General features: G+C 43.8%; 1 protein-coding gene across 6 annotated transcripts in view; it reads right to left on the reverse strand.

The window, feature by feature from the left end:
* Nucleotides 1-27,897, reverse strand: part of ATP7B (ATPase copper transporting beta) — a 45,173-nt gene that overhangs the window by 15,495 nt on the left and 1,781 nt on the right. Inside the window, exons 3-10 of one of the 6 annotated variants that reach the window (XM_035323594.1) lie at nt 26,189-26,247; nt 7,447-8,674; nt 5,622-5,852; nt 4,305-4,468; nt 3,358-3,519; nt 1,532-1,608; nt 992-1,166; nt 178-411 (exon numbers count right to left, since the gene is read on the reverse strand). In XM_035323594.1, the coding sequence (XP_035179485.1) occupies nt 178-411; nt 992-1,166; nt 1,532-1,608; nt 3,358-3,519; nt 4,305-4,468; nt 5,622-5,852; nt 7,447-8,674; nt 26,189-26,247 (2,330 nt within the window). Of the gene's footprint in view, nt 1-177; nt 412-991; nt 1,167-1,531; nt 1,609-3,357; nt 3,520-4,304; nt 4,469-5,621; nt 5,853-7,446; nt 8,675-14,414; nt 14,469-16,260; nt 16,718-19,630; nt 19,762-19,918; nt 19,955-21,387; nt 21,846-26,188; nt 26,248-27,897 lie in introns of those variants that run through there. The other 5 variants (XM_035323603.1, XM_035323619.1, XM_035323626.1 and 2 more) reach the window with 5 other exon arrangements.

A 27,897-nucleotide genomic window follows, 5' to 3' on the forward strand; every position in this document is an offset into this window, starting at 1 on the left:
GTATGGTTAAGACATACTGAGATATAAAAATGTTGATGCCTACTGAACACGATGATACATGAAACCTAAGTGATCATAGTAGCACACATATCAGAAACATCTGACTCCAAATTAATCCAAATAGTTTTATGCTACTCTCATTATAAATGCACAGTCTTTTGTGCGAAGATGAGTTACCTTTGCTATGTGTTCAAGCCATCTCCCAAGGGCAATGAATACAAACAGCATTGGAGGAGTATCAAAGAAAGTGACAGGACTTTTCTCTGCCTTTTCAATGATGGCCACCATCAGGATCACACAGGAATACACATAAGCAATCGTTGTGGCCAGTACGATGAGCACATCCATGTTGGCCGTCTTGTGCTTCAGTGATTTGTAAGCTTGTAAGTAAAAATACCATCCACCAAGAAACTGTTGGTGTAAGCGTGGACAAACTTGTATTAAGATCAAAGCAGTGAAAGCAAGGAGCACATAATACCACCTCTTATAGTAGAATTATGAACATGCAGTAGATAAGGGAAAGGATTGCTGTCCCATGAGAGCCTTATATTGATGCAACTTCAGTGGAGTCATTTACTCAGAGGTTGATTCCCTTGTCATCCTCTCACTCACCCTTCCTTGCTCTCTAAACAGCTGTGCCAGCTAAATACCACCCTTCTGCTAGAAATGCAAAATAAACAAAGCATAGAAGTTGAAGGGATTTACCTGTAGTTCCCCAACCAGTTTGCAACCCATTAGGTATTTATTTGGTTTAACATTACTTTCCCCCTCGTAGAAATGTACCTGGCAAAACTGTGGCAGGAGTAAGCACTGTGAGCAATTACAGAATTGACATTTTGCAGAAAAGTCCCACTTAATTCTATGTAGGTGGTACAGAGAAGAGTGAAGGTATAATCCATTAAACCCTTCCAGTCTCCTGTCTTTATCAGATCAGATTATGTAAATGGCAGACGAATAAAAAGCAAAGCCTTAGGAAATACTCTGGACATACCTGAACAAAAGTGCACAGGACAAAGAAGAGAAGATTTAATATAGATAATCCAGGAATGAGATTCTGTTCCAGCACCATGGACCCATGGTGTCCGCCGTCAGGTATTAGCATATAAATCATTAGGATTAAGACAGGGATACCAAACACTAGGCTGCACAAGAAAGACTTCCTCCACCTGAAAAGCAGAAGCTGTAAATCCCCAGTCGTGGCACACCCCACAGCACCCAGGCCAAACACCATGATGATGGTGCAGAGCAAGGGTATTAGTGCTGTACTGACACACAGCTTAGTAATATTTGGGAAAGATCCAATACTTCAGGACAACTTCAGTGTCTCCTACATATATAAATGTATAGAGCTTTATCTGTTAAAAACTGAGGCTAATCAAAGTAATAAAAGTATCTGAACCGAATAGCAAATCATAAAATTAAATATGCTTTATACAAGGATAAGCTAAATTAACTGGGGAAAGTGAGGATGGTGAATTACGAGAGATGATCTACATGCACTCATTACTGAGAGAGGAAGAGAAATACTTACTGCTGTATTTCTTTTTTATGATCCAAGTTATGTGCATTTGGAACTCTTCTAGACACAGAAGCATGAAAGCCAATTTCCTTTTTATTAAAAGGGGAGGGAAGATGAGTTAGCTTTGATTAAACTAACTATATTACTCATAACACACTTAAATGACACTACTTTTAGAAGAAATGTCAGAAAAGGACACCGTTCCATATTTATTAAATGCCATTTTCTTATTTATTTTCGGATCCTGCCAATGTGAAATCATGTATCAGCCAGTACTCAAAACATGGACTATCAAGGACTTTTGTTATCTATACGCTGACTATGCATTAGAAAAAGTCCAGAGGAGGGCCATGAGATGATCAGAGGGCTGGAGCACCTCTCCTATGAAGACAGGCTGAGGGAGTTGGGGTTGTTCAGCCTGGAGAAGAGAAGGCTCTGGGGAGACCTTACAGAGGCCTTCCAGTGCCTAAAGGGGGCCTACAGGAGAGATAAGGAGAGACTCTCTATCAGGGAGTGTATCAAGAGGATGAGGCTCTGAACTAAAAAAAGGGTAGATTTAGGTTAGACATTAGGAAGAAATTCTTCACTCAGAGGGTGGTGAGGCTCTGGCACAGGTTGCCCAGAGAAGCTGTGGATGCCCCATCCCTAGAGGTGCTTAAGGCCAGGCTGGATGGGGCTTTGGGCAACCTGGTCTGGTGGGAGGTGTCCCTGCCCATGTCAGGGGGGTTGGAACTGGGTGGTCTTTAAGGTCCCTTCCAAGCCAAATCATTCTGTGATTCATCTTGTTAACAGTATATTTCATAAATACATCTGAAATTGAAAATCACGATTACCAGATTCAGTTTTAACCTGCAAAGCTAACTGCAGGACAAAGAAAAGGTGCAAAACACCAGTTCTGACTGATGCTTCAGTGAGCTACTGCATTGCAACCACTACCCCAAAACCCTCAAAAAAAAAATAAAATTAATAGCTACATTATCAGATGCTCTTGTGGAAAGATGTACTTCACAGAACTACTCTACCAGCCTGAACAGTCTACTACGAACACGTTAACCACTGCGGCCGCATCAGCTATACAGACAAAGAGCTTTTTCTGAACAAGTACTCTTAAGTATATGAGAGGAAGACAGTCTCTGCTGTTCTCCTGACTACTTTCTGTGTGTGGCTCACACAAGTTCTCTTTCCTTCTGCCAAAAGAAAAAGCTTTGTCGACACCTGGGCCACAATAACGGCAGATTTTATGATCTCTGCGGTTACTGATAAGCCAGGATTTTTTTCCTTTAGAGGCTGTATCACATCCTGTTTTGGTTTAAACGGTTTCTCTCTGAATTATTATGGGAATAAATGCCAGTGTATACAGACATATTTAATACTCATGGTATGAACAGGGTTTAGCTCCCTGCTGTTACAACACACTTACAGACTCTTCCAGTGACAAGAGAAAGTAGTAGTTTCTTCTGAGGTATCTACACTTCACTGAAACAACTGGAAATTGTTGATGCCACACACAGAACACACGATTCCACACACACAACAGCCAGAATGGATATAGAGACACTTTTACCAGATAGAGGTTTTAAAAGTTTGGGGGGGTTGTAATTGTTGGGGGGTGTTTTTAGAGCAACAGCCTGGGATGCTATGTAATTCTGTGAAGCACAGCAGCTTTACCACATAGGCAAGACCATACACATATGGCAAACACCATGCATTATTTGCAAAAGTCAGTGACACTTCCCAAATATCAGCTGTTTTATTTTCTTTCTAGCTTCACCTTATAATTGTTAAATTAAATATTAAAAAATAAAAATTATTATTTTTTTTTCCTAAAGCCTACCTACCTCAATTATTTTTATAATGTCTCGAGGTCCTGTAATTTCAGGATCAAACTGGATGTGAGCTTTGCAAGTAGCAAGTGCAACTGAGGCGTAGAATATGCCATTTGTTCTCATAAGTTTGGATTCAATGTTGTGAACACAAGAAGCACAAGTCATCCCAGTAATCTGAAGAAAACACAATTTTAGGAACAGTTACCAGTCTTTGAAATTAAAAGCAGCCTCTTCTCACCGTCAGTGTTAAGAAGGACCAGTACAACAGTTAATTAGCTTTAGTATTGTTGATGCAAGTTCAAGGAAGATCATTTTTTTTCTTTTTAAGAAAACACTAATGACTGTTCAAACTCTGCTGGTAGCGCCCGAGCCCTCAGCATGAAGAGTTGATAAAGCTGTCTTAAAGGAAACAAAGCTGAGAATGTAACTATCCACTTTTATTATAAAATTCTGCAACCAGCTAGCTTACTGAAATTTCCTGGTGACTTCAGTAAGAGATGTTCCCACTTTCTGATCTATTAGCATAACTGCAGACTGTTGTTACCTGTCTTACAATAGGTGCATATCAGAGAATAGAAAGAGACTTTTGAAGAATCTGTCTGCAGTATGAACAATTTACTAATCTTACACAAACTTCTCAGGCCTCTTCTACAAATCCCCTGACATTCTCATCACGTATTTGATGATATACATGTCCTGTTCCATCCGTTTCATTTCCTCTTGCTAACAGAAGCCTCTTCTATGCATACAACTATTACTTTTTGTTTTGGCACCTTTGGACAGGTCCTTCTAAGATAACTCGATTTTCTCTTCTCAGCAATTAAGGAAAACCAGTGTCACCTGACAGAACTGGCCTGATGAACCCACAACTCCTTAAACAAAAGCATTTACAAGAAGCTGCTTCTTCCAAACCTGACATTTCCAAAACCAACATACAGTTTCACATACACATTACTTACAAGAAGCTCCACATTTCCTTCTGTTTCTGCATGATCTTCTATGACAGTAGCCTCAAAACCCAAATTCTGGATCAGCTGTGCTATTTCAAGAGGCTGTATGAACTCTGGCTTGTATTTTATCTCTGCTTTACCTGCCATCAGGGCTACCAACACTGAAACAATACCTGGAGTGGCAATAATAAAAAAGGTTAGATAGTTCATTTGAGGGGAAGAAAAATAAAATATTACAAGTGATTTCTGATGTGGGCTGTAACAGCTTAGAGTCTTTTTATGTCCAGTGATCTCTCTCTGCCTCCTTCTAGCGTTGTTCCCTGGTCACAGCAGCAGAGATTTTACTGAGATGCGACCATAACACAATTCCCTTTAGCAACGACAGGAGTTGCAATAGGTACACAGGAAAAAAGAGGAGTCTTGCTGTGGTCTAATGAGACAAAAAGAAAGATCATAAGCAATTTGTACACCTTTTGCTACAAGCTCTGCCCTGGACTCTCTGAGTTTGGAAAGCCCTAAACAAATTCCTTTGCACAATGTTAGGCCTTTATTTTGTTTTTAAAGAAATCTAGACTTGGAACCAAAACCAAAACAAAACAAAACAACAACGAAGCATAAAAATCACAAGCAACAAAACCCATCTGAAGTGCTAGTTGTTTCTTGATTTGTATATTAATGCAGAGAGCATCACTGGGAGACGAGGCACACACAAATCCATAAGCAAAACCTTCCTCTAAGGCATGCCAACATGAAACTGGGGGCACAGGAATCTGTAAGAAAAACCTTCCTAAAGCATTGCAGCAGACCATACTACGGCTCATCTGTTCATATTCCATATGGTCAGGGCAGAGGTAGCTCCAAGATTGCAGAGTTTGAACCTAATAAGCCTTGCTGTGCCTCACGTAATTACCCAGGCACTGGAGCCATGCATTTATTTGTACTTGCTTGTGCAAATGTATGCTGAAGTTTCACATCGCAAATGTGTCAGAGCTCTCGACAGCTCTGGAAGAGATGGATTGCTCTGTAAAGCAGCAAGGCCCTGCGAGCACAATGAGAACAATGTCTCTGTTCTTGTCTTGAGCCTTATTTGACATGTCCATCATATTACAACAACTTCTTGTTGGAAAACAGTTACGTCCATCGGGTAGATCCACCAGTGCAGCAGGACAGTTAAACAGTGACATGGTTACATTAGCACTAACGAGGAATGTGAAGTTTAAGCAACCTCAAGATGTTCTACAACAGCCCCTTCCACTGACCGCACCAAATACCTCCTCCAACCACTAGACCCATCCAGACTCATTATAGGAACATCAAAATTATTACCGTCTTCTTTCTGCAATTTCCTTTCAATGGTAGACACACACGATGCACAGGTCATGCCAGTGATTTGTAAAAAACACTTCTTGGCTTCACTGGGCTGGTTTGGCCCATCGAGGTGAGGACCCTCCAGAAGAGCATCTGAGGCACGATCCTGGCAAGGAGACTCCGGAGCTCGAGGCTGCACCGCAGCATTGCTGGCATCAGGTCGATGCTTATGTGCTCCCATGCCAGTATCTTGAATAAACGCACAATAAAGTGAACAAACACTATTTGAAGTGCGATACGATGACACAAAACTACAAGCAGCTCGTATTTATCAGTCATGCAAAGTCTCAGTTGTTTGAAAGGTGATATGGCAATCTTGGTTTCTTCATGGAAATGATGTAGATTGCTACTATGTGTGTAACAACATACACTCACCTGCGCTACTTACACGAGCAGGTAACTCTGCACAGCTCCTTTTCCACTTTCAGATGGCAAATGGCTCCCTCCAGTTTCAATGTCTAGACCTTACAGCTACCTCTGCTCAATAAAGATCTATTGGGAACTGGAGTGTTTTCATCCAGCACACAGAACACAGCCCAACCTCACAGTCATTTTGTTCTCGTTGCCTTCTACATAGAGCTCATCCCTACCAGGGAAAATAATGAGTTTCTCAACAGGTTTCTCTTTACAGCACACTGTTTATAATGCAAGTACTGCAAAATGAGTAGTGGGAGGATTTGCAGCGCTCAGACCTCCACACACACAGGCCCACGGTGATCACCTTTGTTCTTTGCCAGATTACAAACACCCAATAACTAACTCTTCCAGCTGCACTCACAAACCAGAGCTCCCAGGCAGAAGGTTGTATAAAGGAGCAAGAGTTGCTTCTGAACATGTTAAGCACGGGCTCCCCTCTTTTTCCACAGACAGATCAGGAGCTCTCCTACCAACAAATTATGAAACAAACAAATCAGAATTAAATGTCACATACGGACTTTTCCTCGTTCTTAGCTGTTCCATAGGTTCAGAGGGATTGGACCCACAAGAAAAGCTCACAGGATTGGGTATATTGGGATTAAACCAACTCACTCCAGGTAAACTACATCCGTATCTAAGAGGAAATCTGTTCTGAGCTGAAGCAAGTAAATATTGCCACTTTTGAAATTCACCGGAGAGATTACACACCATAGCAACTTCTTAAACATTGGGCATGTGTATGAAGTGTACAAACTGTGCTGCAGCTGACATGCAAAAGCACTGCCTGCTTCCCACCAAAGGGAACATGCATCTCAGCACTTGGTCTGCTGAAAGCAAGGCTTAGGTCCTAGATAAAAATATTCAAGAAATAAAGGTCAAAGCATTAGGAAACTAAGAAGGGATTTTAACCAAGTAAAAAGTGGTTTTACCAAGTAAAAAGGGGTTTAAAATGAAATGTATTTCGTTAGGTTTGTATATTTTAGGATTTTGGAATGTAAATTAAAGCATTCAGTTTGATAGATCTACTTACAGCAGCATATAAGAGGCTGGAGTAGTCCACAGGAGGAAACCTACTGCAGTGGGTTGGGGCGCCTGCCACTTCTAAGACTGTGTGTCAACTTTCAAGCCTTTAGGCCTCATAACGCAAACTAACTCTTCCACCTCCTAGTGCATTTTTTAAGAGCTGAAATGAGGTGCTTCACAGCTGAAAGGTCTCTCCCTTGCTAAGTGAGATTAGATCAGAGCAGTTCCTTAAGAAATGTAAGACCAATACAACATTTTAAGAGTTTATCTCCAAAAGAGAGCCTCAACTCAGATATCTTGTGGCCTAGCTTGGCACGCTACCCCAGAACAGAAAAACACTTACCTGTCAGCACAGACGCATCAAACCCCATATCTTCTATGGCAGCTCTTAACTCCTCTCCTTTTGTGACTGCTGGATCATAACGTATGGTCCCAGTCTTGCCAGCTAAAGAAACTGCTATGTGCTGCACACCTCGTCTCTGCGATATTGTCCCTTCTATGCACTGTACACAGGAATTGCAGGTCATACCATCAATCCTAATAAAAGCCGTGCACATCATGTCATCCTGTGGCTCTCCAGCGAGACCACATAGCAAAGCAGGTGATGGAGATGCTTGGTTATTTGCTTCTGAATCATTAGGGAGGCACACTTTAAAGTTTCCAGGTGGAAGGGACTCAATAGCTTTCTGCAAAGCCGACAGGGTAATTAAATTTGGGCTGTACCGTACAACGGCACATTTACGCTCCAAAGACACGTTAATACTTTGCACGCCTGGAAGAGAGGATATGTTCCCTTCAATGTTTCTGACACAGGACTTGCAATGCATGCCTTCTATCTGTACAGCCACAGTCGCTGTGCTACCCATCTTGGCAGCCTGCGGACCCAACCCGTCGCTCTCAAGACTTGCTGGTGTCTCCTTGGGGTCTGCGCTCTGCAGGCGCCCAAGATCAAGCACACCAAGCTTCAAAGGCGCCGATTTACTCTTAACAGTACAGTCGTACCCCAAGCTACTGATATGGCTCTTGAGTTCCTCGGGCTGAATGATGTAAGGCTGGTAAGCAATGATTGCCTCCTGGTTAGCGAGCGACACCTTGATTTTTGCCACACCATGCAGCTTCTTCATCTGTCCTTCGATATTGGTGACACAGGACTGACACGTCATGCCTTCTATCCGAAGCTTTATTACCGCTTCTCTTGAGCACGGTAAACTTACAGGCACTGGTGTCAACCTCTCTTCTGCGACGTTAGCGTCAAAGCCCATATCCTGAATTTCCTGGCAAATCTGTTCAGGGCTTATTTCTGACTGCAGGTACTTTACTAGGGCATTATTCTGTTCAAGGGAGACTTTAATACTCACGATGCCCTTCACCTTGGAAATTCGTCCTTCTACTGACTGGACGCAAGACTGGCAAGTCATCCCCACAACCCCAATTGCAACAGTGCGCTCTTGGGAAGATGGCGAGGGCAGGGTTTCAAAGCTCTCCTCGTAGCCCATGTTGTAAAAAGCAAAATTCTGTTTCATTGTAGGTTCCAGCGCACAGCTAGGAGGAGAATCAGTGTTGGACAGAGCCTAAAGAAAAAAATAATAAAATGCATGTACATTTATCACTGTAAAAGCAGCAATATTCTTCATAAGCACTCAAAGCAGCCTACTTCCACTGAAATGTTTCACAATATTAATTGACACTTTGAGTACACTACCAGTTAGCTATGCAGTATGAATGAGGCCTCTGACACTTCTCTTGAGCAGCAATTTTTGAAATATCCACATTCCCAATCCAATCACTTACAACTTGTGTGCTCCTGCCGTGCAGCCTGAGCTCTGCTCTTCACAGCAGACTGTCACCAGCACAAAGGGTCACAGGAGAGCACACACTGAACATTTCTCCACAAACATCAGGAGCTAACAGTTTGGCCAAGCCACTACAAAAACAAAAAGCCACAGAACAAAAACAAGCCACAGAAAACAGATTTAGGAATTGCCAGAGCCTGGAACCAGGCAGGACCAGTTGCATGATACTTGCAGCACCACATGTGTACACACAAGGGTCTGGATAGTCTGCAAATATAGAGATATTTGAATTTAAAATCTACTCACAAAGATTTTAAAAGACATATATATGCAGATGCTTCCACTATAGTTTAATCTACCTCGTTGTGAGGTACCTAACAAAGATCAGATATTGAGCTCCAAGAGCTCTCTGGTTTGATCCAACACCAATTTTCCGAATGTCACAGCCATTACTGAGGTAGATTAGCCTGAAGTGGATTATCCATCAGTCAAATCATGGCCCACAATACTGCAATTCTACAGTTCAGTGCACTCAATTCAATTGAAAAATGCAATATTAATCAAAATTATAAAGGCGATGTTTCTCACGGAAGAAGTAATCAGAGCACAACTCTCCGTCATCAAAGGACATCGCTGACACCAAGCAATGGGGAGGACTTCGAAGGGGATGAATGAGCCCAAGATCTTCAGGTTTCAAGGAAAGAACTTCAAAATTCATGTTTGGGACTTAAGGCAGATTTATCTCCTAAAGATCTAGATGGAAGCTATGACAAATCTATTAACTTGCTTGTGAAGGGCTCTCCATCACTTGATAAAGCAATACATGTTTTCTTTCTGCTAAAGAGAAAAAAAACCTCTCTCCTTAGTACTGCAGCACAAGTGAGAAGCATTTAGGCTGCTTATTAACACTAGACTGCTCCCAGTTCATTTCATGCAGCATTCAAAATTCATTAACTTGATTTTGTTTCATGCTTAGAGAGCTTGGGAATAATGATGTCTGGGTCATGACCAAAACAGCAAAAATTAAAACTAAGAAATTTGCTTTCAGTCTTCTCTGTACTGTATTTATTAGAACAGGAGGAGAATACTGCCTGGGAAAACAGAAGTGCTGGTAAACAGACAGAGGCCACCGCCTTCAGTCACGTGTGTGCAGCACTCCTCTGAATCTCACCTTCAGGTGAAGGCAGAAATGGGTTTCCTGATGAGCCCATCACCTCCTGTGCTACAGAACAGTTCCCTGAGCCTTTGCCATGGATGTTTATGGAGGCCTCTAAATAAAAATCAAAAGCAATCGAGTCTTCAGGCTTGACTCCCATTAGTGGTACAAGCTCAGTTCACAGAACCACAGCAGGGCTGAAGCTGTCAGGGAGCTCTGGAGGCCCCCGTCCCCAAGCCCTGCTCCAGCAGGGTCCCCAGCGCAGGGTGCCCAGGACCCCATCCAGGCGCCTTGTGCCGCTCTCCCAGGAGGAGACCCCACAGCCTCTCTGGGCAGCCTGGGCCAGTGCTCAGCCGCCCGCCCAGCACAGCAGTGCTGCCTGGTGCTCAGAGGGAGCCTCCTGCCTGCCCCTTGGTGCCCACTGCCCCTGGCCTGGCGCTGGGCACCCCTGGAAAGAGCCTGGCTGCGGCCTCTTTGCCCCCTCCCTGTGGGGATTCACAGCCCTGGGTGAGATCCCCCTGAGCCTCCTCTTCTCCAGGCTGGGCAGTCCCAGCTCTCCCGGCCCCTGCTCACAGGAGAGGTGCTCCATGCCCTTCCTCACCTGGGTGGCTTTCTGCAGGACACTTTCCAGTGTGTCCATGTCTGTCTCATAGCAGGGAGCCCAGAACCAGACCCAGCACTCCAGGTGTGGCCTCACCAGCACTGTGCAGAAGGGAAGGATCACCTCCCTCAACCTGCTGGTAATACTCCACCTAATTGAGCTCAGAGTACCATCAGCCTTCTTAGCAGCAAGGATTACATTCAGATTGGTGTCCATCAGGACTGCTTTAAGGCCACCAGGTTGAGCGTGACCTGGTCAAGCACAATCTCGAGGTAACTAGGAGCGATGGCCACGACCAAGCCATGGGTGCTTCGAGCAGCCTGGAGCTGCAGTGCACACCTTCAGCTCCACAGCGTTACGAGGCAGCCCCTCGCTATCCTGGCATGAACCCACCATGTGCCCTCTTCCCCTTCCCCCTTTACTGCTTGTGGACCCAAGGTTATGCTCCAGAAGTGCTGGGAAAGAGTTACGTGAATATTTTAGCTCCTGTGTCCCCTTTACTCCTGCACACCTGGCAGTCACTCTTTCCTTGCACTTTCCTCGACAGAAGTTACTAAAATTCTCAATATAAATATAAAGATGCAGCCAGCCCCTCCCCTCAAAACAAAATACAATTGATTAATGGCCTGTATTAAAGTGCTCAAAAAACAATTCCATGCTTATTTCCTCCTATTTGTGCCCTCACGGTTTAAAAATAATACAGTGTCATATATGGGGAAAAAAAAGCCTGTTTGAAAAGGAAAACGTTCTCTCACACACTTTATTTCAAATGCTGCATAACCTTAAACATTCATTTATGTTCATGTCTACTTCGAGAAGCCTATTTCATTATTATCCTTTGTCTTCTCTTCCCTATCTCCAGCTCCCATGAGATTTGGGTCATAGCGAGAAGCTCTTATCTTCACAAATACCCAGCAAAGCAAAAAGCCTCATGCGTGCTACAGGAGCTCATTGTGTGCATTTGCTTTTCCTTGTACAAAGGCATTTGTGTTCCTCACTCTTTGATAAAACCAAGGAAGAGCAGGGCGAGACACGCAGCCTCCTCGCCTGCTCCTATCCACCATGCTTCTGGCAGCAACCTGCAGATGGAAAACAGGCAGCATCACAGCTCTTGGGTCCTTCGCTGCATCTCCTCCACCCCACATTCACTAAGCATCTCTGTTTTCCTACGTGCCTACTGAAATAGAAGTGATTCAAATTAAATAAAGTGATTAAAGGGTACTTACTGGCACACAGTCTTCTGAACAACATAAAAGCAAGGACTGATTTTACTCTTTCTATGCATTTTTTTGTCACAAGAACATCGAAACTTGGCCATCAATTGGTGTTTTGGATAAAAAGATGTACCAGCATTTAGAAGAACACGCAATATTTTGTTCATCATCTGACAAAACCTGGCATTTGTGCTCTGTAGGAGAAACATCCTTATACACATCATTCTTATTATTAACAACAAAAAAATAAATAAAGGAGAAGTGGATATAAAAAAAAGAGAAAAAATATCTGAACTCCCTTTAAAAATAATAAGAATAAGAATAATTTTTGAATCTCCCCCCCCCAAAAAAAAAAAAAAAAAAAAAAAAAAACCAGAAATGTGCACATATTCAAATACAGTATCTAGAAAGACTTCAGTATTATTATTTTTTTTAACAGTTTTTAAAAATGCTCCCAGGAGAAGTAGCACAGCCCTATATCTATGGGCATATCTGTGCGAAGGGGTGTTTCTACACTAGGTGAGAGGAAAACAGCAGGTTCGCTTAAGGAGCTGGCCATCAGGCATGCAGAAACGTGCACATTCCTACATACAGCATGCAGTCTTCCTCAGGCACACACTAGGTCTCAAAAGAGGGTTTCCTGATACCAGCTAACAGCTGCACATTAAATGGCACGTAGGAGACTCTATCAGAGATACCACCTGCAAAAAAAAAGCCCAATCTGGGACAGCCAGGTAACATCACCGAGGCCAAAGTCACCATGCAAAGCTCACCAGCACAAAGAGAACGGCATCTGGTTAATCCTGGTGCCTGACACTTACCAGAGATCACCCCTCCTGCTTGCTTCTGCCCAGAAAGCTAAATGAATCAAAGAAAAGTCATCTGTCTGCACATCTCAGTCTGAACAAACTGGCTGCAGTGACCAACTCTTTTTGCCAAAGGAGGCCTGCTTACTTTTAAGGGGACGTGCACACAAAGTCTGTTTGCTCTACAAGACTCCGGCATATTTCTACAATGACTATGTCAAAATTATGTAAATAATGAAAACATGAAATTAGGACAATTATTTCCCTCCCGTTTAGCACATACAAGTTGCCACTCAAAATACAAAACAAAGGGATCTGGTCTGAAAACTAAGAAACCCTGATGAAAGTTGAGCTGTGAAGATCATTTAAGCAACAGCCCATAAGTAGAAAAAATATTTAAAAAAAGGGAAGAAAGTTAAGTAGGGACCCGTTGGAAGAGAAGCAGCAATAGCTGGAGATGGCGTTAAAGGAAATGCCAGAGGTGAAACTACTCCCATCTACAGCAGACAGCTCTGACCAAGCAGCATCTGAAACCATTCACATGAATGGGTCTGATCCCAGCTCTCATGACGAGGATTTTTCAACAAACCCATTGGTGTCAAGAGCTGCCCTCCTTGCTGTCTCAGGCAGGAGTCGAGCCTCTGTGCCTGCCCTGGAGAAAATCTGGGCCTGGGGGCAGCAGGAAGAGGCCAGAGGCTCCAGTTCCCCTGGCAGGAATGAGATCGTTGAACAAGAATACCCCCCGGGGCTGGAATAACTTCTTGGGAGAGCGTGGAGGTGGAGCAGAGCAGGGTGACGCTGCTGGATTGGGAGTGCCCCAGTCTCAAGTCACAGCTCAATATGCAGCAATTTGCCCTGTGGTGTCCAGAGCTCGGTGGCAGGTCCAGGGGAAGAGGTGGCTGCTGCCCGTGGCCAGTGCAGCTGGAGGGGCAAAATGGCCCTCAGAGGTCCAGGCTAACCAATGTCCCCAAAAAACGAGCTGCTTCTTTTGGGTACTCCCTTTCAGGAGTACAAAGGCCAAGGGTTCAACACAGCAATGAAGGGCTACAGAGCAAATCTGAAGAAAACAACTGAACTGGAAGAAAGAAAAGACAACAACAACAACAAAAATCACAGCACTGGGCAAGGCCCTCCCTCACACACAGTGACTAGCACATGGAGGACAGATACACCCCCATGGCTGCACACAAGACGGGGAGGTTTGTGTCCTCCTCAGCTCCATGCCTTAGGTCTCTGTGCTGCCTCCAGACCTGGGCTCTGCTGTCACCTCACAGGATCACTTGTCACCTCATTACCCCTTTCCCCCTCACTTCCCCTGGCAGGGAGGGGCAGCCACCTCCCAAATGCTGGTGTAAAGCCCTCAGTCTCCAAAATATGATGCTGAGGCCGAGCTGACTGCACCCCACAGCTCCCCAAGCATCACCCACACCGAGATCCCCACAAGGCTCTTCCCCAGGGCTGGGGCTGCCCTCAGACATCCACCTCCTGCTGCTGCCACGCTGCTCCTAATCCTCATCTTTCCCGGCCAGGCTGCACCATCTCGTGCCTCAAGAATCCTTGCCGCAGTTGTCCCTCCTTTGGCTGGGACACCAAATTTCATATCCTGAGAATCAAGAGCTGGACGCCTCATCACAATGCCAGGCAGTCAGCTGGCAGGGAAACAGGGCTCGGCCCATTGAGCAAATTCCCCTCTAATTCTCCCTGTCTCCTTGCCCACAAACGCCAGATCTCAGCCTCTCACCTGGTGTCTCTGAAGGTTTTGAGCTGCTCTTTCCCCCATACATCCACAGGCTGAAACCAGCTATTGCCCTCTTCCCTCGAAGCGCACAACTGCCGAAGAATTACCTTATCTGTCACAGCTTTACCTTCTCTGCTTTGCTCTTTCACAAGCTGCTGATTCACAGCTTTGGATTCAGGCAGGCAGTAACGCACAACCGAAAAGCCACATACTAGTAATTAAATACTTCAGATGTTTTCCCAGTTTGTTATAGGCTACCAGAGAACAACAAAATGAGGACAGAACAGCCCTGGGAACGTCAAAGGCCCAGAGTCTTCAATTTCACGCCTCTAACAGCGTCACTTCTGAGTGGGCCAGAGGCAGAAATTCAGCCCTCATCCTTCTGAGCGAATCTCAGCACAGCCTGTCCATCCATCTTGTCAGCACATTCTGTTTAGCTGCATCAGGTCATAAATGGTTGTTCTTCCTTCCCTCTTCCCCCTCCACGCCTCAGGAAGATCAACACGTGAGTACCCACTAGTGTTAGTACCTACTTCTAACACAGCTTTTTATTTTCCAAACAGTTCCTGAGTCTTAAACAAAGTAAAAAACACCATCTCCATCTAGAAATTGTGATTCAATGAAAGTAGTACATTAAAGCTACATAATTTTCTGGTGGTTTTGTTTTAAAAATGCTAAGCTGCCCTGATACTTCTGGCCTGGGATTGCTGATCCCCATTTGGGAACAGGATTTTCCAACAGGACAGAGGATGGGGAGGGACATGTTCATGCAGTTGCAGTCAGTATTACTGAAATGATACCCATATACACCATATTTATTAAGCCCTAGAGTCCTGAACAAGTGTTTCTAAACTTAAGAGAGCTATATAAACCATACTACGTTCAGCCTTGTCATAAATGGATAGTTTCTAATTTAAAATTAAAGCAAAACACCTTGTGATGTTCTTCAATGCTCCGATATGAGCAACCCAATTTATTCCAGCAAACTGAATACAGAAAAGAGATCCTTTGGCAGAACAGTTATTTATATGTCATGCCTGTTTTGTAATAAACATTTATAGTGTGAGAAGTAGACACAGGCAAAGCCTTCACGTATAGTTGGTCTGCCCTGGCTTGTGTTTCATCCCAGCCTGACGCTATTTATTTAAGCCATTCTAGTATACAGTTTCAAATAACATTTATTTATTATGAGAGGTTGTTTTCCTTAAATATCCACTGATCCAAATTACATTATTATGATTTGTAATATGAACTTTTAAACAGCAAAACCTCTTTTTAAGTAATAAACCTCATAATGCTTTTAGCAGCATTGATCTTTCTAGACCTCTTCTCCATAACAGCCAACCTCCAACTACAACTCTGAGTTACAAACTAAATAAAATGTTGCCACAGGTATATTATCAAGAATTTTTGTTAGTATCCACTTACTAATTATAAACAAACTACTTACCTACAATTATAACCTCTTAACGTTTCTAGATTTCCACAGAATAACCCAGTACTAGCTGATGTCAAACTACTCAAGCAATCACAGCTCAAGAGGAGAAATGTTTCCTCGCTAAGAATCACCACTCTGTATTATTACAGGTGGAGCTGGAAAAATGCTCATTAGCGAATATAGCATACCTCATTATTCATATTCGCTTTCAAAGTTTAATTTCAGAGGCTCTCAAGAGGACTTGGCATTTGTGTACTACTTGTTACAGGGCACAGATGCCTGCTGGGGATGGAAATAATTTAGATAAAGAAGGTTTAGCACATTAATACACAACTCATGTCCAACATGGGTTTAAAATTCCCCAGTTCGGCAACATCTCTTCCCTCCCAACACAAGCAACAGCTCACTGACCTGTCTTTCAATTGTATTGACTTCTGGCATCCCCATGGAGTTACTTTGCAAAACTTTATCTTCTTTCTGCAAGTTACTGCTTGCTTCTACCGGAGATCCTGCTTTGGGTTTTTCACCGATAATCAGTAGTTCAGGCACATCACGAGCTGCCTGCCGCTTACGAATTGACACCAGGGTTATGTTTTTGTTGTTTAAAGAAGCTAAGCAGGACAGTTCCCTTCTTATTTTACTGTCCACTTTCCTCTCCATTATCTTTGCAGGCTTTAAATATCGCAACGCCAAACGAAAGCTTTAGGAGAGCAGTTAGGCAGTGTGCCTTATCAGCAACTCTTCTTTCAGCTACGTTTACAATGGCTTGGGGAGCTCTGCCCGCCTCATCAGCGTGCTCATTAGGCATTCCTAATGAAATCCCAGATGTAACCTGTGATCTTTGTGTACGCTGCCCGGTGCACTCAGCTACCTCCTCTGACTGCCAGTTCAAATGCTTCCCACCAATTGGCAGCCCTCGTGCTTACCAAACCGCAGTCAGCGCCGCTCAGCTTTGCGCACGGCGTTGCGGGCGGCTCAGCCAAGGCTGCCTTTCACAAGCTGCTCAAACATGACCTGTGTGCAGCCAGCCGGTGCATAATTAACTCAGACACCCAGGCATTAGCTCCTTGTGGCCACGGGCACGACCACGGCTCCTGCAAAGGGCAACACTGCTACTCCGCTTCCCTTCACTGTGAAGTGACCTGGGATTTTTTGGATTTTTATCCAGGAAATGTTCCCCTCTAACACTTTAAGCATGCTTATGATAGCTAAGTTTCCTAGGCTGAATGTCTTTCATTTATTTAGGGTACAAGGACAGTCACTCCTGGTTTCAAAAGGGAAAAGAAAAAAACTGAGTACCACACTTACACTTTAAAAAGTGCACTTTACACTTCAAAAAAGCGCAGCTCTTTACCATCCCCAAGCTTAACTAAAAATAAACAAACAGAACGCTAAACCAGCAATTAGTGCCATGAAGGAGAGGAGAAAAAAAAAAAAAAAGAAAAAAAAAAAAGAAAAGCAGAAGTATTCCCTCTGGCAAACCTAGATCCCCTTAGATCCTCTCATCAGCTCCAGGAATGTCTAATTAGACAGCTATGATACGCACCATCACTAGAAGTGTCTAGAGCCAAGCTGGCTCTATTTCCCTGGGGCTGCCTGCCTGCCCAGTTCACAGCGCTGTTCTAACCTGGTGCGCGGGACCTCGAGTTCCCAAAGCATCCAGCAGTGCAGCCCACTTCTAAAGACACCCCTAAATAGGTGCCTACAGAATGGCCGTGAAGGGAAATTACACAATTTAGTGTGTCAGCACTTCACACACCCCCCTGACTATGCATTGACCTCACTGCACAGGCAAGCCTTAAAATAATTGCTTTATATTTTATGAGAAACACTTGGATTCGGAAAAAAAAAAAAAATCTTTAAATGTACTCCCATGCAGAGGTCAGCATACAGGATCAAAGTCTCAACACAGCTCAGTCACGGCAAAGAAACCTGAGGACATGCGTGGCACTCCAGCTGTCTGGCAGGACAAAGTCAGAGTCCTTTTACTTTTTTCACTTGACATCTCTCACACTCCTGCTCACACCACACCACAAATATGAGTTCAGAATCCTCTTTAGAAAAGGAAGGTCTTCTGCCAATGAAGTGAAAACCTAAATACCGTCAGAGCACCATTTTGTGTCACTGTCTGAATGCACAAGAACAGGGATAACATTAAACTGGAAAAAGAAAAGTGAAAATGAAAATGTTTTGAGAAATGGCACTTCTAAAGGGATTTACAAGCACGTAACGACACCAGTACGATTTAGGACAGGTCCAACAGAAGCTCTGTTAGCTACAAGGTCAGAAAGGGAACATCCCAACAGCAGCTCTCTCTCTGCTCCCCATTCTCTCCCAAGAGACTGCAGAAACCTGACCTATATAATGTTTCCAAAAAAAAAGGAAAGAGGTGAGGAAACAAATCACTCCCATGTTAACAAAGCCAGGTGACCATCCTTGGGACCGTGCCTGAGAGATGGGCTCCCCAAGCAGTTTGTCAGGTGCCCAGCTGGCAGCGTGGAGAGGTGGCTCTCGGTGGGGCCTCTAGCAGGGTCATGTATGATATTACCTTAGCTCAGAAGTGGGGGCTGGAAGCAATCACAGGCTGCTGGCTTTTACTCAGAAGGAACTTTTCCTTTTTCAGACTGCTCAGATCTTAAATACTAATGGTTTTACCACCACACTGCAAAGCGTAAAGTATCTGTTCTGTATTTATCAATAAAACTGGTTAAAAAGGCAGCTGACTTCAGATGGAACACTTCTCTTAAAAGTTGTCTTTAATTCTTCAAAATATTTCATCTTTCTGACTTTACCAGGCTTTGAAACAACAAACCAAAAATCCTACAGTTTGACTTATGTGAAAACATTTAATTACAATGTCTTTAAATACTAGGGCTACATCTACTCATTAAAGATAGACATCCAAGTTAAAAATTTATTTTTTGTCTTTCTAAGGCAAACCAGTTCTCTGACCCCAAATCAAAGATACTGAGGAACTCAGCTCTGGGTACTAAAGCTAACTTCTATTCCAAATACTGGAAAATTCTAGAATATCTTAGGGAACAGAAAATGCAGTTTCTGGCCAGCTCTAAGGTAAAAAAACTCAGTCCACTCACCTCAGATAGTAGCTTTATTATTCAAAATATCCCAAACCCTACCTGGCATGTTTCTGCAAGTGACTAATATTCACGAGGTATCATGTGATGAAGCTTACTGTAAAACAAATTTGAGGTTCACCCCATGCTGAGGTTCAACTTCGGCTGAAGGAATAAAGAGATATTTATTAGGTCTTCTCCCTGCCTCTTCTCATCCATCCCCCCCAGCTTCTGAGCAATTCTCAGGTAAAAATCTATGTGCTAGTTCCTAGAAGTACTGAAAACAAGTTCTTACTTAATGCCCTCATGGTCCTCTGCCTTCAGCAGTGCTGAACACTGACTTGGAGGTGGAGGAGAGGCACACGAGGCTGTGTTTTGAACACCTTTACAAGGTATTTTACAAGGTATTTATATATAAAAATATGTATATACCTTTACGAGGTATTTACCTACATTAAAATGAATTATTTTGCTGGGACGAGGGGACAGTTTTCTATAGCTTTTCAGATGAAAGGGGTATAAGATGTATTTCAACACAGCTAACTGATGTGAAGCACCACATTTAGTGGGCTCCAGCAGAGATCTATGGCAATGGTGAATGAAACCCATGCAGCTGAGTTACCCGCACCAGCTCCTGGACAAGCACTGCCATTCACAAAGCAGAAACACCTGAGCATGTTGTAAAACAAAACCCAATTTCAGTGTACCTTAACAGAGCAGGCTGAAAGCTCAGAGGCCCTACCAACTCCTACCCCCTCCACAACTCTTTTGTGGCCCAGGAGCCAGTTCAGGATGTGATGTGGCACCCCAAGGGCAGCACTGTCTGCTGGAGGAGCAAGGCAGCTGCTTAGAGTTACCCACCCAAATTGTTTTCCCCATCCTGGCTCAATTAATTGCCCCTTTGGAGCTGATGCTAACTGTGTCAGCTGCTAACAGCAGGTGAGCGTTTTGGTGAGGGCTGAAGGAAGGAAGGAAGGCGCTATTGCCTGTCTCACCTGGTAACAACAAGGTGCCATGGTTGGATTTTGCACAGCCGGGGAGTTTTACCAGGAAGAATCACTCAGGGGTGGTAGCATGGGATTTAGATGGCAAATACAAAATCTGGCTACTGCTTTTGCAGTTCTCTGCTAATGCTGGAGGAGATATTTTCATTGTCATTCAAGAAAATGCAGAACATACAAAGAAAATTAAGTCTTGTTGACTTAAAGCCTCAGCAGCTCGTAAAACATGTTTTCCCCTTTATGCTACTTGCTACTACCAGAGATGTATTAAACCCACAAAAAGTACATGTCTTGTGTACATCATGCTTCCTGGGTGCATTCATCCCTGGCCTTACAGGATGACTTGTCCTGTGCCTAATCCCCCTGGCTCCTTGTCCAAAGCAAGCATGTTAAAATATTCTTAACAATGCCTCGAAAGATGAGAAGCTTGGGAGCATGTTAAAAATCAGTGGCCTGGAGATAAGGGGGTCATATTGCCTTCACCTGACAGGCAGATAAGAGGAACCGGTTCAGATACCTGAACATCATGTCAGTGTAAACACAGACTTCGGTATTTACACTAAACTAGAAAGCCAGTCTGCCTTTGAATGTAAAACTAACAGTTTTTCTACTCTCCTCATCAGATATCTGAAATACAATCCATCCCAAGGCATGCAAACAGTGACATCAGGCTAAAAAAAAAAATAAAAAAATAAAAAAACTCACATTTGACTGTGTTTTGGGTTCTTTTAGACTGTCTTCAGGATGCACTCAGCTAAAATTTTGGAACTTCTCCCCCATCAAAATAGAGGCAGACTGACTTTGTTTTTTTTGTGTGTTTGTGACTGCAGAAATTGGGGCTTTAAGAAGAACAGAGAACTGCAGAGCTCCTAGAAATATTACAAACAACAACGCTGGTAACTCTCTGTTATCAACACCCAGCCAGAGCATGAAACAGAACAATTTCTCCTCCCTCAGGGCCCTCTGTAAGCCAAAAGTGAAGCAGTTAGTAAATGCATGCACCACTTCTTCAAGCAAGCCCCTGCTCTTGCCCAGCAGCCACTTTCAGCCGGACGAAGCAACAGCTGCAGCTGAAAGTTCTACGGAAGCTTGTTCACATTCACGGTACAGAGCCATGTCCTTGACTTTTCTGAACTAACTGGCATACTTATTACAGAGAAAGAAAAAAAAAAAAAAAAAAGACCTTTTTATAACTTAGGAGGGAACAAACTAGTCAACTTTCCCTCTACAGTGGCATTTGCTCTCAGTTTTGAGCCATGAAATCAGAAAGACACCTCCCTGACTACAATATCCTGAGGAGGCTGGCAGCCACCAGATACCCAAGTGCTTCTGTAAGGTGAACAATATTCGGATTCCTCTCACCAGATAAGGAAGCGTGATCACACGTAATAGTATTTCTTACACTGTAAGAAAAAAAAAGGAAACCTTTCAAAACTCTGAAATACAAGGAATCAAATTCCTACCTGCCATGAATAGAATTGCTTAAGAGTTGATGACCTCATCTTAAATCAAATCAGCTCAGACTTTGGCTCCAGTTTTTCAGGAAGCGGACTCAATCTTCTCTAAATATTTAAAAGCGGTTGTTTGCTCTAAACCAGCAGGACTCGGTGGAGAATCTCTTTTGTAACAGGGCCCAAAAACGCAGACTCATTTTTTCGCTCCACAGCTTCTTCACAGCCGCAAATTGTGTGGACTTGGTACTTTGTCTGCTTTTAGCAGCGTCGATTTCAGCATGATAATTTCTGTTATCTGTATTTATACTGCAGGAATTTGTTTTCAAGTGCCTGGAAACTGCCATGCTGATCATATTACCCCCGGAAAAGGCACACCTTTTGGGTCAGAGTTTAAGTGCAAAGAACAATTGCAATCGGGCTGAATTAATTCAAGCCCCGCTCCCCAGCAACATGCATTCGTGTAGCAGGCGTGCGGCACCTCGTCGGGTGGTGGTGGCACGAGGGTGCCAGAACTTTTGGGGCAGTGCCACTACGAAACCAGTATTTACACTGCTGTGTTCCCACTGCTCTTAACTCCCTGACGGTGTCTGTGCTGCACCCAGCTCAGAGCAGGGCTTTGGTTATAAAATTCCAGCAAAAGCCTTTCTGAATTCCACACAAAGAACCCGCATTTTTTTCCACCTTGACTGCGCTATTTTAAATGCGGCTTGAAAACGAGTAATATTACAAAAGCAGCAGTTTTAGAAGGCTAATTTGAGAAGACAAAAAGACCTGTTTATTACCCATGAACTGTATCAGTCACTGCTAGAGATCACACCTTTTGCCAGCTCGATTGGCTATCTACATTTAGAAATAAGACTCAAGTTCTCCATTCTAGTTTTGTTTTGTAAATTTCCTAGTATTTTTTGTGGGTTTTTTCAAGTATGTTCTACATTTGTTTTGAATAAACACTGTGACTTCAGTAACTGGGAAGACTGAGGGCTTTTTTTGTTTTGTTTTGTTTTTTAAGTAAGCTACTGTTGACCTTGCTGCAGGCAAACTAATTGCAAGCCCTAAGGTGCCCACTCAAACCTTCAATTAATTTCCCCCCTGTACAGATCAGGAAAGTAAACCTACGTCTTCAGTGCCATTCATCCATGTTACATATCCTCTAAATCTGTCCCTGACTGTAGAGCCCACAATTTAGATTTACTATTAGCTCCTTCCCAGCACTTATTTCCAGTCATTCTTGTGGTCACATTTGACAGGCTGAGATTTCAGTTTGATGAGTTGCCTGACACTGTGTAAAGAACACAAAGCACATCATGTTTGTAAAGCATGAAAAAAAAAAAAGGAGAGGAGAGGAGAGGGAGAAGGAGAGGGAGAGAAAAGAAACCAACTTGGATTTAAGCCTGTATTTCTGGTTCTGCAGCTAGTGTTTAATCCCAAGTCCAACTGCTCAGCCTTTGAATAGGAGCTTGTTTCATCACCTTCACTTCAAGAAAAAGACAAAGCAGGGTTTTGTGTTGGCATTACAAATGCCGTATCTAAATTACAAACGTACTGCCTTTTTTAGGACAGCCTAGGTTTGTAAGGCAAGCCGAAATTCAGCTTCTCGTTACTGTTGTTTCTGCCTATCTTCTGTTGGCAGCTGTCAGGAACAACGTCTTTGCAGAGAGGCCTCTCCAGTAAGTCCCAAATCCCTAAGAAAGCGTGATACCATTGCTCCTCACCTCAGCACCTGAGTTCCTCTGACATCCAGTCCTGACCGAAACCCTCACTGCTTTCTTAGTGTTCCAGATAAAACTGCCTGGGAAACAGGGCTACCACTTCCAAGATTATCTATTTTGTTCTCTTACTCTTTTTCTTGCCCTCTCCCCGTGGTCTGGTTGCTGTTACTGGGTAAAAAAGGCAAGAGGGTTTTGGGACCTCTCCGTGGCCTTACCCTTGTGGAGGGCAGGCCCTAGGTGACCTTGTCAGCCGGGGCTCATGGGGACACGGCTGCAGCGTGACCCTGACATCCCGCCTGCAAGCCCAGGGCTCTGCCACAGCCCAGCGAGGCCAGCACAGGGGCCCTGCTCGTTTTGGAGCCTCTCGAACTGCAGCTCTGCCCTTGGGCAGCTTTTTCTTCCTGACATGGAGATCAGAGACCTGCCAGCCCTCCGGCTGGCTCCCTGTGCCCTGGCAGGCAAGAAGAGAAGAGAGAAACTTCTGATGAGGACACTACAGGCACACAGAGGCATTCGGAGGTCCAAACTGTAACATGTGAGTTGCTGTTTAGCTAACCTATTTACGGTGTTCTCCTGCAAAATTCCTGTTTGCTCTTCAGGGCTAGAACAACACTGTGCTGTCCAGGTCTAATACCCGGCGTGAGCGTACTGCCAGCTCTCGGTCAAGAGCCCCAGGCAGGGAGGTCGCAGCTTCTATCAGTGGACAGCATGTACTGCTACAGGTGACCATGAATACACGTAGACTTTGCCTCGATAGAGCAACACTGATCCACTGCAGAGGCTTGTAGAAACTAAGAGGAGAGAGAAAAAGATGGAAAGATACTTGCTGTTATTTTTTTCTACTGGAATATCTGATAATTCCATAATTATCTGATGATAATTCCTTCAAGTAACAAGTGGCAGCCTTTGAGACGTGGTGAGGAAGAACAGAGGTGGAAATGTCATAGCTGAAGTGACACTGAGGGATGGATGTAATACAGCAAGGAAACTGCTACTGATTTTCAGCTCTCTTCAACTCTAACATATGCTTCAAAAAACATCTAAAGGAAACGGCAACAGAGCGAACCACTTTCTGTTTACAAAAAAATATATCTGAAACATGTAACACCTGGACTGAAAGACACAGTTAAAACCCTGCTTTGAAATGCACACGGTGTTTCTCAGGTTGTTTTCTGTGATATATGCACTTGGCTCATCAAAACTAAAACTGACTGTAAAAGTAGTGCTTCTCTATTGCAGGAGCACCCAGAGGAAACTGAAGACATTTGACTCCTAAAAAAAAAAGAGCTCCTGGGAGCTCGCAACTGTGAGACAAAACACTTTTGGGCAGCAAGATGGATGGTTTTCCAGCTCTCAGCCATCTTGTCATTTCCAGAGTTCACCTCAGCTTGTTCTACAGAAAAAGGATGTTTTCTCCAAGGACACTTTGAGTCAAAACTGATGCATTCTGCAGCTCGGTATAAAAGAAGGTAACCGTCCTGAGAGTCGCCAAGCAACCTGCTGAGATTTATTCACTGCCCTCAATTCCTAGGAAGCAGAAATGCCAATCCATGGAAATTCAGGGTCAATCCATTTATTATTCCCTCCTGTTACCTCGGCTTGTTGAAAGAAAAGGTACTGCATCAGGGAACAACTTTTAAGCAGTCCTAGTTCACTCCCCAGAAGAGAATCTCTGAATCTGCGCCATGGGAAAATTGCCACCCCTTCAAGCTTCCTTTATCCCCAGAATAGAAAAAGGTCAGAGAAGGTGGCAAGGCACAGTGCCTGCATTTCTCATGTAATTCTCTTCTGTCCTGCTCCGCAGCCAGTTTCTGGCTATTTTCTCTTCCCTGATCCATGCCAACGAGCCAGACATGAGCACAGAATGCAAATCCTGACTCGTCCTGGATCCGCATGAAACAGTTTGGGTTTTCACCCCAACAGCACCCCCCTGCCTCCTGAAACAGGCAGAGGGACGCACACACAAACGCATGTGCACAAACACGTCCTGAGCAAGTCAGGGCAGGATTTTAGTTTTTCAGTCTGCGAACCCTTTAAAGTCTGATGATAGGGCTGAAAAAAATAAATAAATAGCAATTCAGTAAAGTTGTGCCTCTTCCTGAGTGATTTCATAGCTGATTTAAACAGATGTTAAGGTACTGCTATGACAGAGATGTTCCCTCATGATCTCCTTCATATCCTGGCTCGGTGCATATGGCCACATTAGTATCTGCATAAGGGAGGAGGAAAAGAAATGGGGGGGTTAGGTCTGCTATCACAGACACTCAGACATGCTCCACGGCCCCTCAGGAACCCAAAACTTCCAGCTGGAAAGGCTGGGACTTAAGGTGAGTCTGCGTGTTCCCTTGCAAGCTCAGGGATGTAACTGGCAGGGCTATAACAGTTACCATCTCACTTCTGCCTGTGCTCTGAGTTGCTTGAATGTTTCCTTCACCTGCCCTGAAGATGTCAGACATTTTTCCTGCTGCTGACTGTTCAGGGGAACTGACAAGAGGCCATGGGAAGTTATAACACTGGCCCAGTCTACAGAACTACAATCATTTCCAACAGTGGAATTGATTCGTTTTCCTATGTAGTCCTTGTCCAACTGAGACAACTTATGTGAAAATAGTTTTCTGTTAGTCAGAACCGGTGGGTTCCAGCAGCTGGAAGTTGCCTGGTGATGCAAATAACGGTATTTTATAGGAACTCTTGCAAAAATTCTGCATAGATCCAAGCTGCTTAATACTTAATTGCTTCTGCAATTCTCCACTGATTCTGTCAAACAAACAAAAAAAAAAGGCAGTTTTTGCTTACAAACACATAGTGCAGGCATCTGTGCCCTGGAACATCTAGCTAAAAGCTGACAGTTAGAAAAACAAAATCCTAGAATTGCAACTTAGCAAGCAACTTTAGTATTATAACATATCAGTAAGAACAACCCCACGGTGTTTTGCCCTAAATATATATATACCACAATTTATTTCCAACACTCATTTTTTTGCTTCATGACTGTTTAGTACAACTTCATTTCTGCCTTCTGTTACTATGCAACGAAGAATAAATGCACTGTAACATTTCATAACCTAACACAAGAAACGTGCAAAAAAGGAGAAACTTACTGTGTATATGAACGATATAAGATTCCTCGTGCTAAAAACAGTCCCCAGCATTTTGGCAGCTAAGAAAGAGTAACTTGTATGAGAAACTCGGTACCACACAGGGTATATTCCAGAAAGAAAGTAACCAGCTGTACAAGAAAGTATAAGAGACCACATGACTGTCATATGAATATCCTTACACAATATTAATCCAGTTTCTTTGTGTTTATCACTTGCCAGTGGTCTTATTTTACCAACTTTCTTGCATGTGGAGCACTCAGCAAGAATGAGAGTTACAAAAATGTACTTTAAAACTACCTCAAATGCCTCACAGGCTTGAGGAGAACGCATTGTGAGTGGATTCTGCGATTTGTTTTGAATACTGCTTACTTGTTTGCATGAATCTTCCTTCAGAGCGAGGACCTTAATAAGAATAACAATTAAAACAGGACAGAAGTGCTTACAGAGGCAGCAAAAGATTAAAAACTCAGTACATCTCTGAGCAGGTGAGAACAAAGCCAACTTCATGGCAAGGCTCATTTCATTTCTTTGGCCTGTCAGCCACATGGAATTTCTACAGACAAGACATTTAACAGCATTCCCCCTGCTGGAGCAGGAATGCTACAGGCAGCCCAGCACTGCTCTTGCTCACGTTACTGGCAATCCCTTAAATGCATTCATCCACTATCTTCTGCTACATACGCATTAAGGTGGGGAAGCTGTGAAGTGATGACAACCGAGTTAGTCTGCGTTGGACACTCACACATTAAAGGTATCCTTTGCAGTCTGTAAGGCTGTCAGCAACACAGCTTGCACATTGCTCACATTAAAAGCCGAATACCCTGTGATTAACAACAACAACAAAAAAAAGCTAACCAAAAAAAAACTTTGAAAGTATTAATATAGCTTGTCTTTAATTACCACTAGATAGACTACAGAAAAAAAATAGAACAGATCAGCAGACCAGGGCACCTCTCCTGTAAGCAGAGGCTGGGAAAGCTGGGACTGCTCAACCTGGAGAAGAGGAGGCTCAGGGGGATCTCACCCAGGGCTGTGAATCCCCACAGGGAGGGGGCAAAGAGGCCGCAGCCAGGCTCTTTCCAGGGGTGCCCAGCGCCAGGCCAGGGGCAGTGGGCACCAAGGGGCAGGCAGGAGGCTCCCTCTGAGCACCAGGCAGCACTGCTGTGCTGGACGGGTGGCTGAGCAATGACATCGTGTCTCATGGATTATTCCACCTGGAAGTACCCATCAAGAAATTAGTGTACATTATAAGGAAAGGGCCATGATGCTTTAAAAAAAAAAATAAAAAAAAATCAGCAGAGAGACCTTGTCCTGCCAAAACAATTTCTCTGGACTATCTGTTTTTTGCCTTGGGAGCAAAAGCAAGACATGAACAGTTTTATTAATACTTTGCTCTTGAACTGTCACCAGGAAAATTACATGACTGTAGAGGCTTTGTAGCACTAAGGATAGCCAGTTGATCTGCATCCGTGCAAAAATTTCAATTTTTCTGGGAAGTGCCAGACCTATGTCCCACAGGGGCAATGCTGTGCACAAAGCATGCCTGGCTGTCCAGCTCCCTGAACAAACTCTGAGGCTCTCCCTGCTGGAAAGTTCATGCACTGCAAATCCAGTTTGCTCACACAAGGCAGCTGTTTCTGCTGTGCCTTTGGAGATCAGTCTTTTTCTTCCATTTGCCAAAATGCACAAACATATACATTCCTTAAAGA

The sequence above is a fragment of the Oxyura jamaicensis genome, chromosome 1 (assembly GCF_011077185.1).
Source record: "Oxyura jamaicensis isolate SHBP4307 breed ruddy duck chromosome 1, BPBGC_Ojam_1.0, whole genome shotgun sequence".
Classification (NCBI taxonomy): Eukaryota; Metazoa; Chordata; class Aves; order Anseriformes; family Anatidae; genus Oxyura; species Oxyura jamaicensis.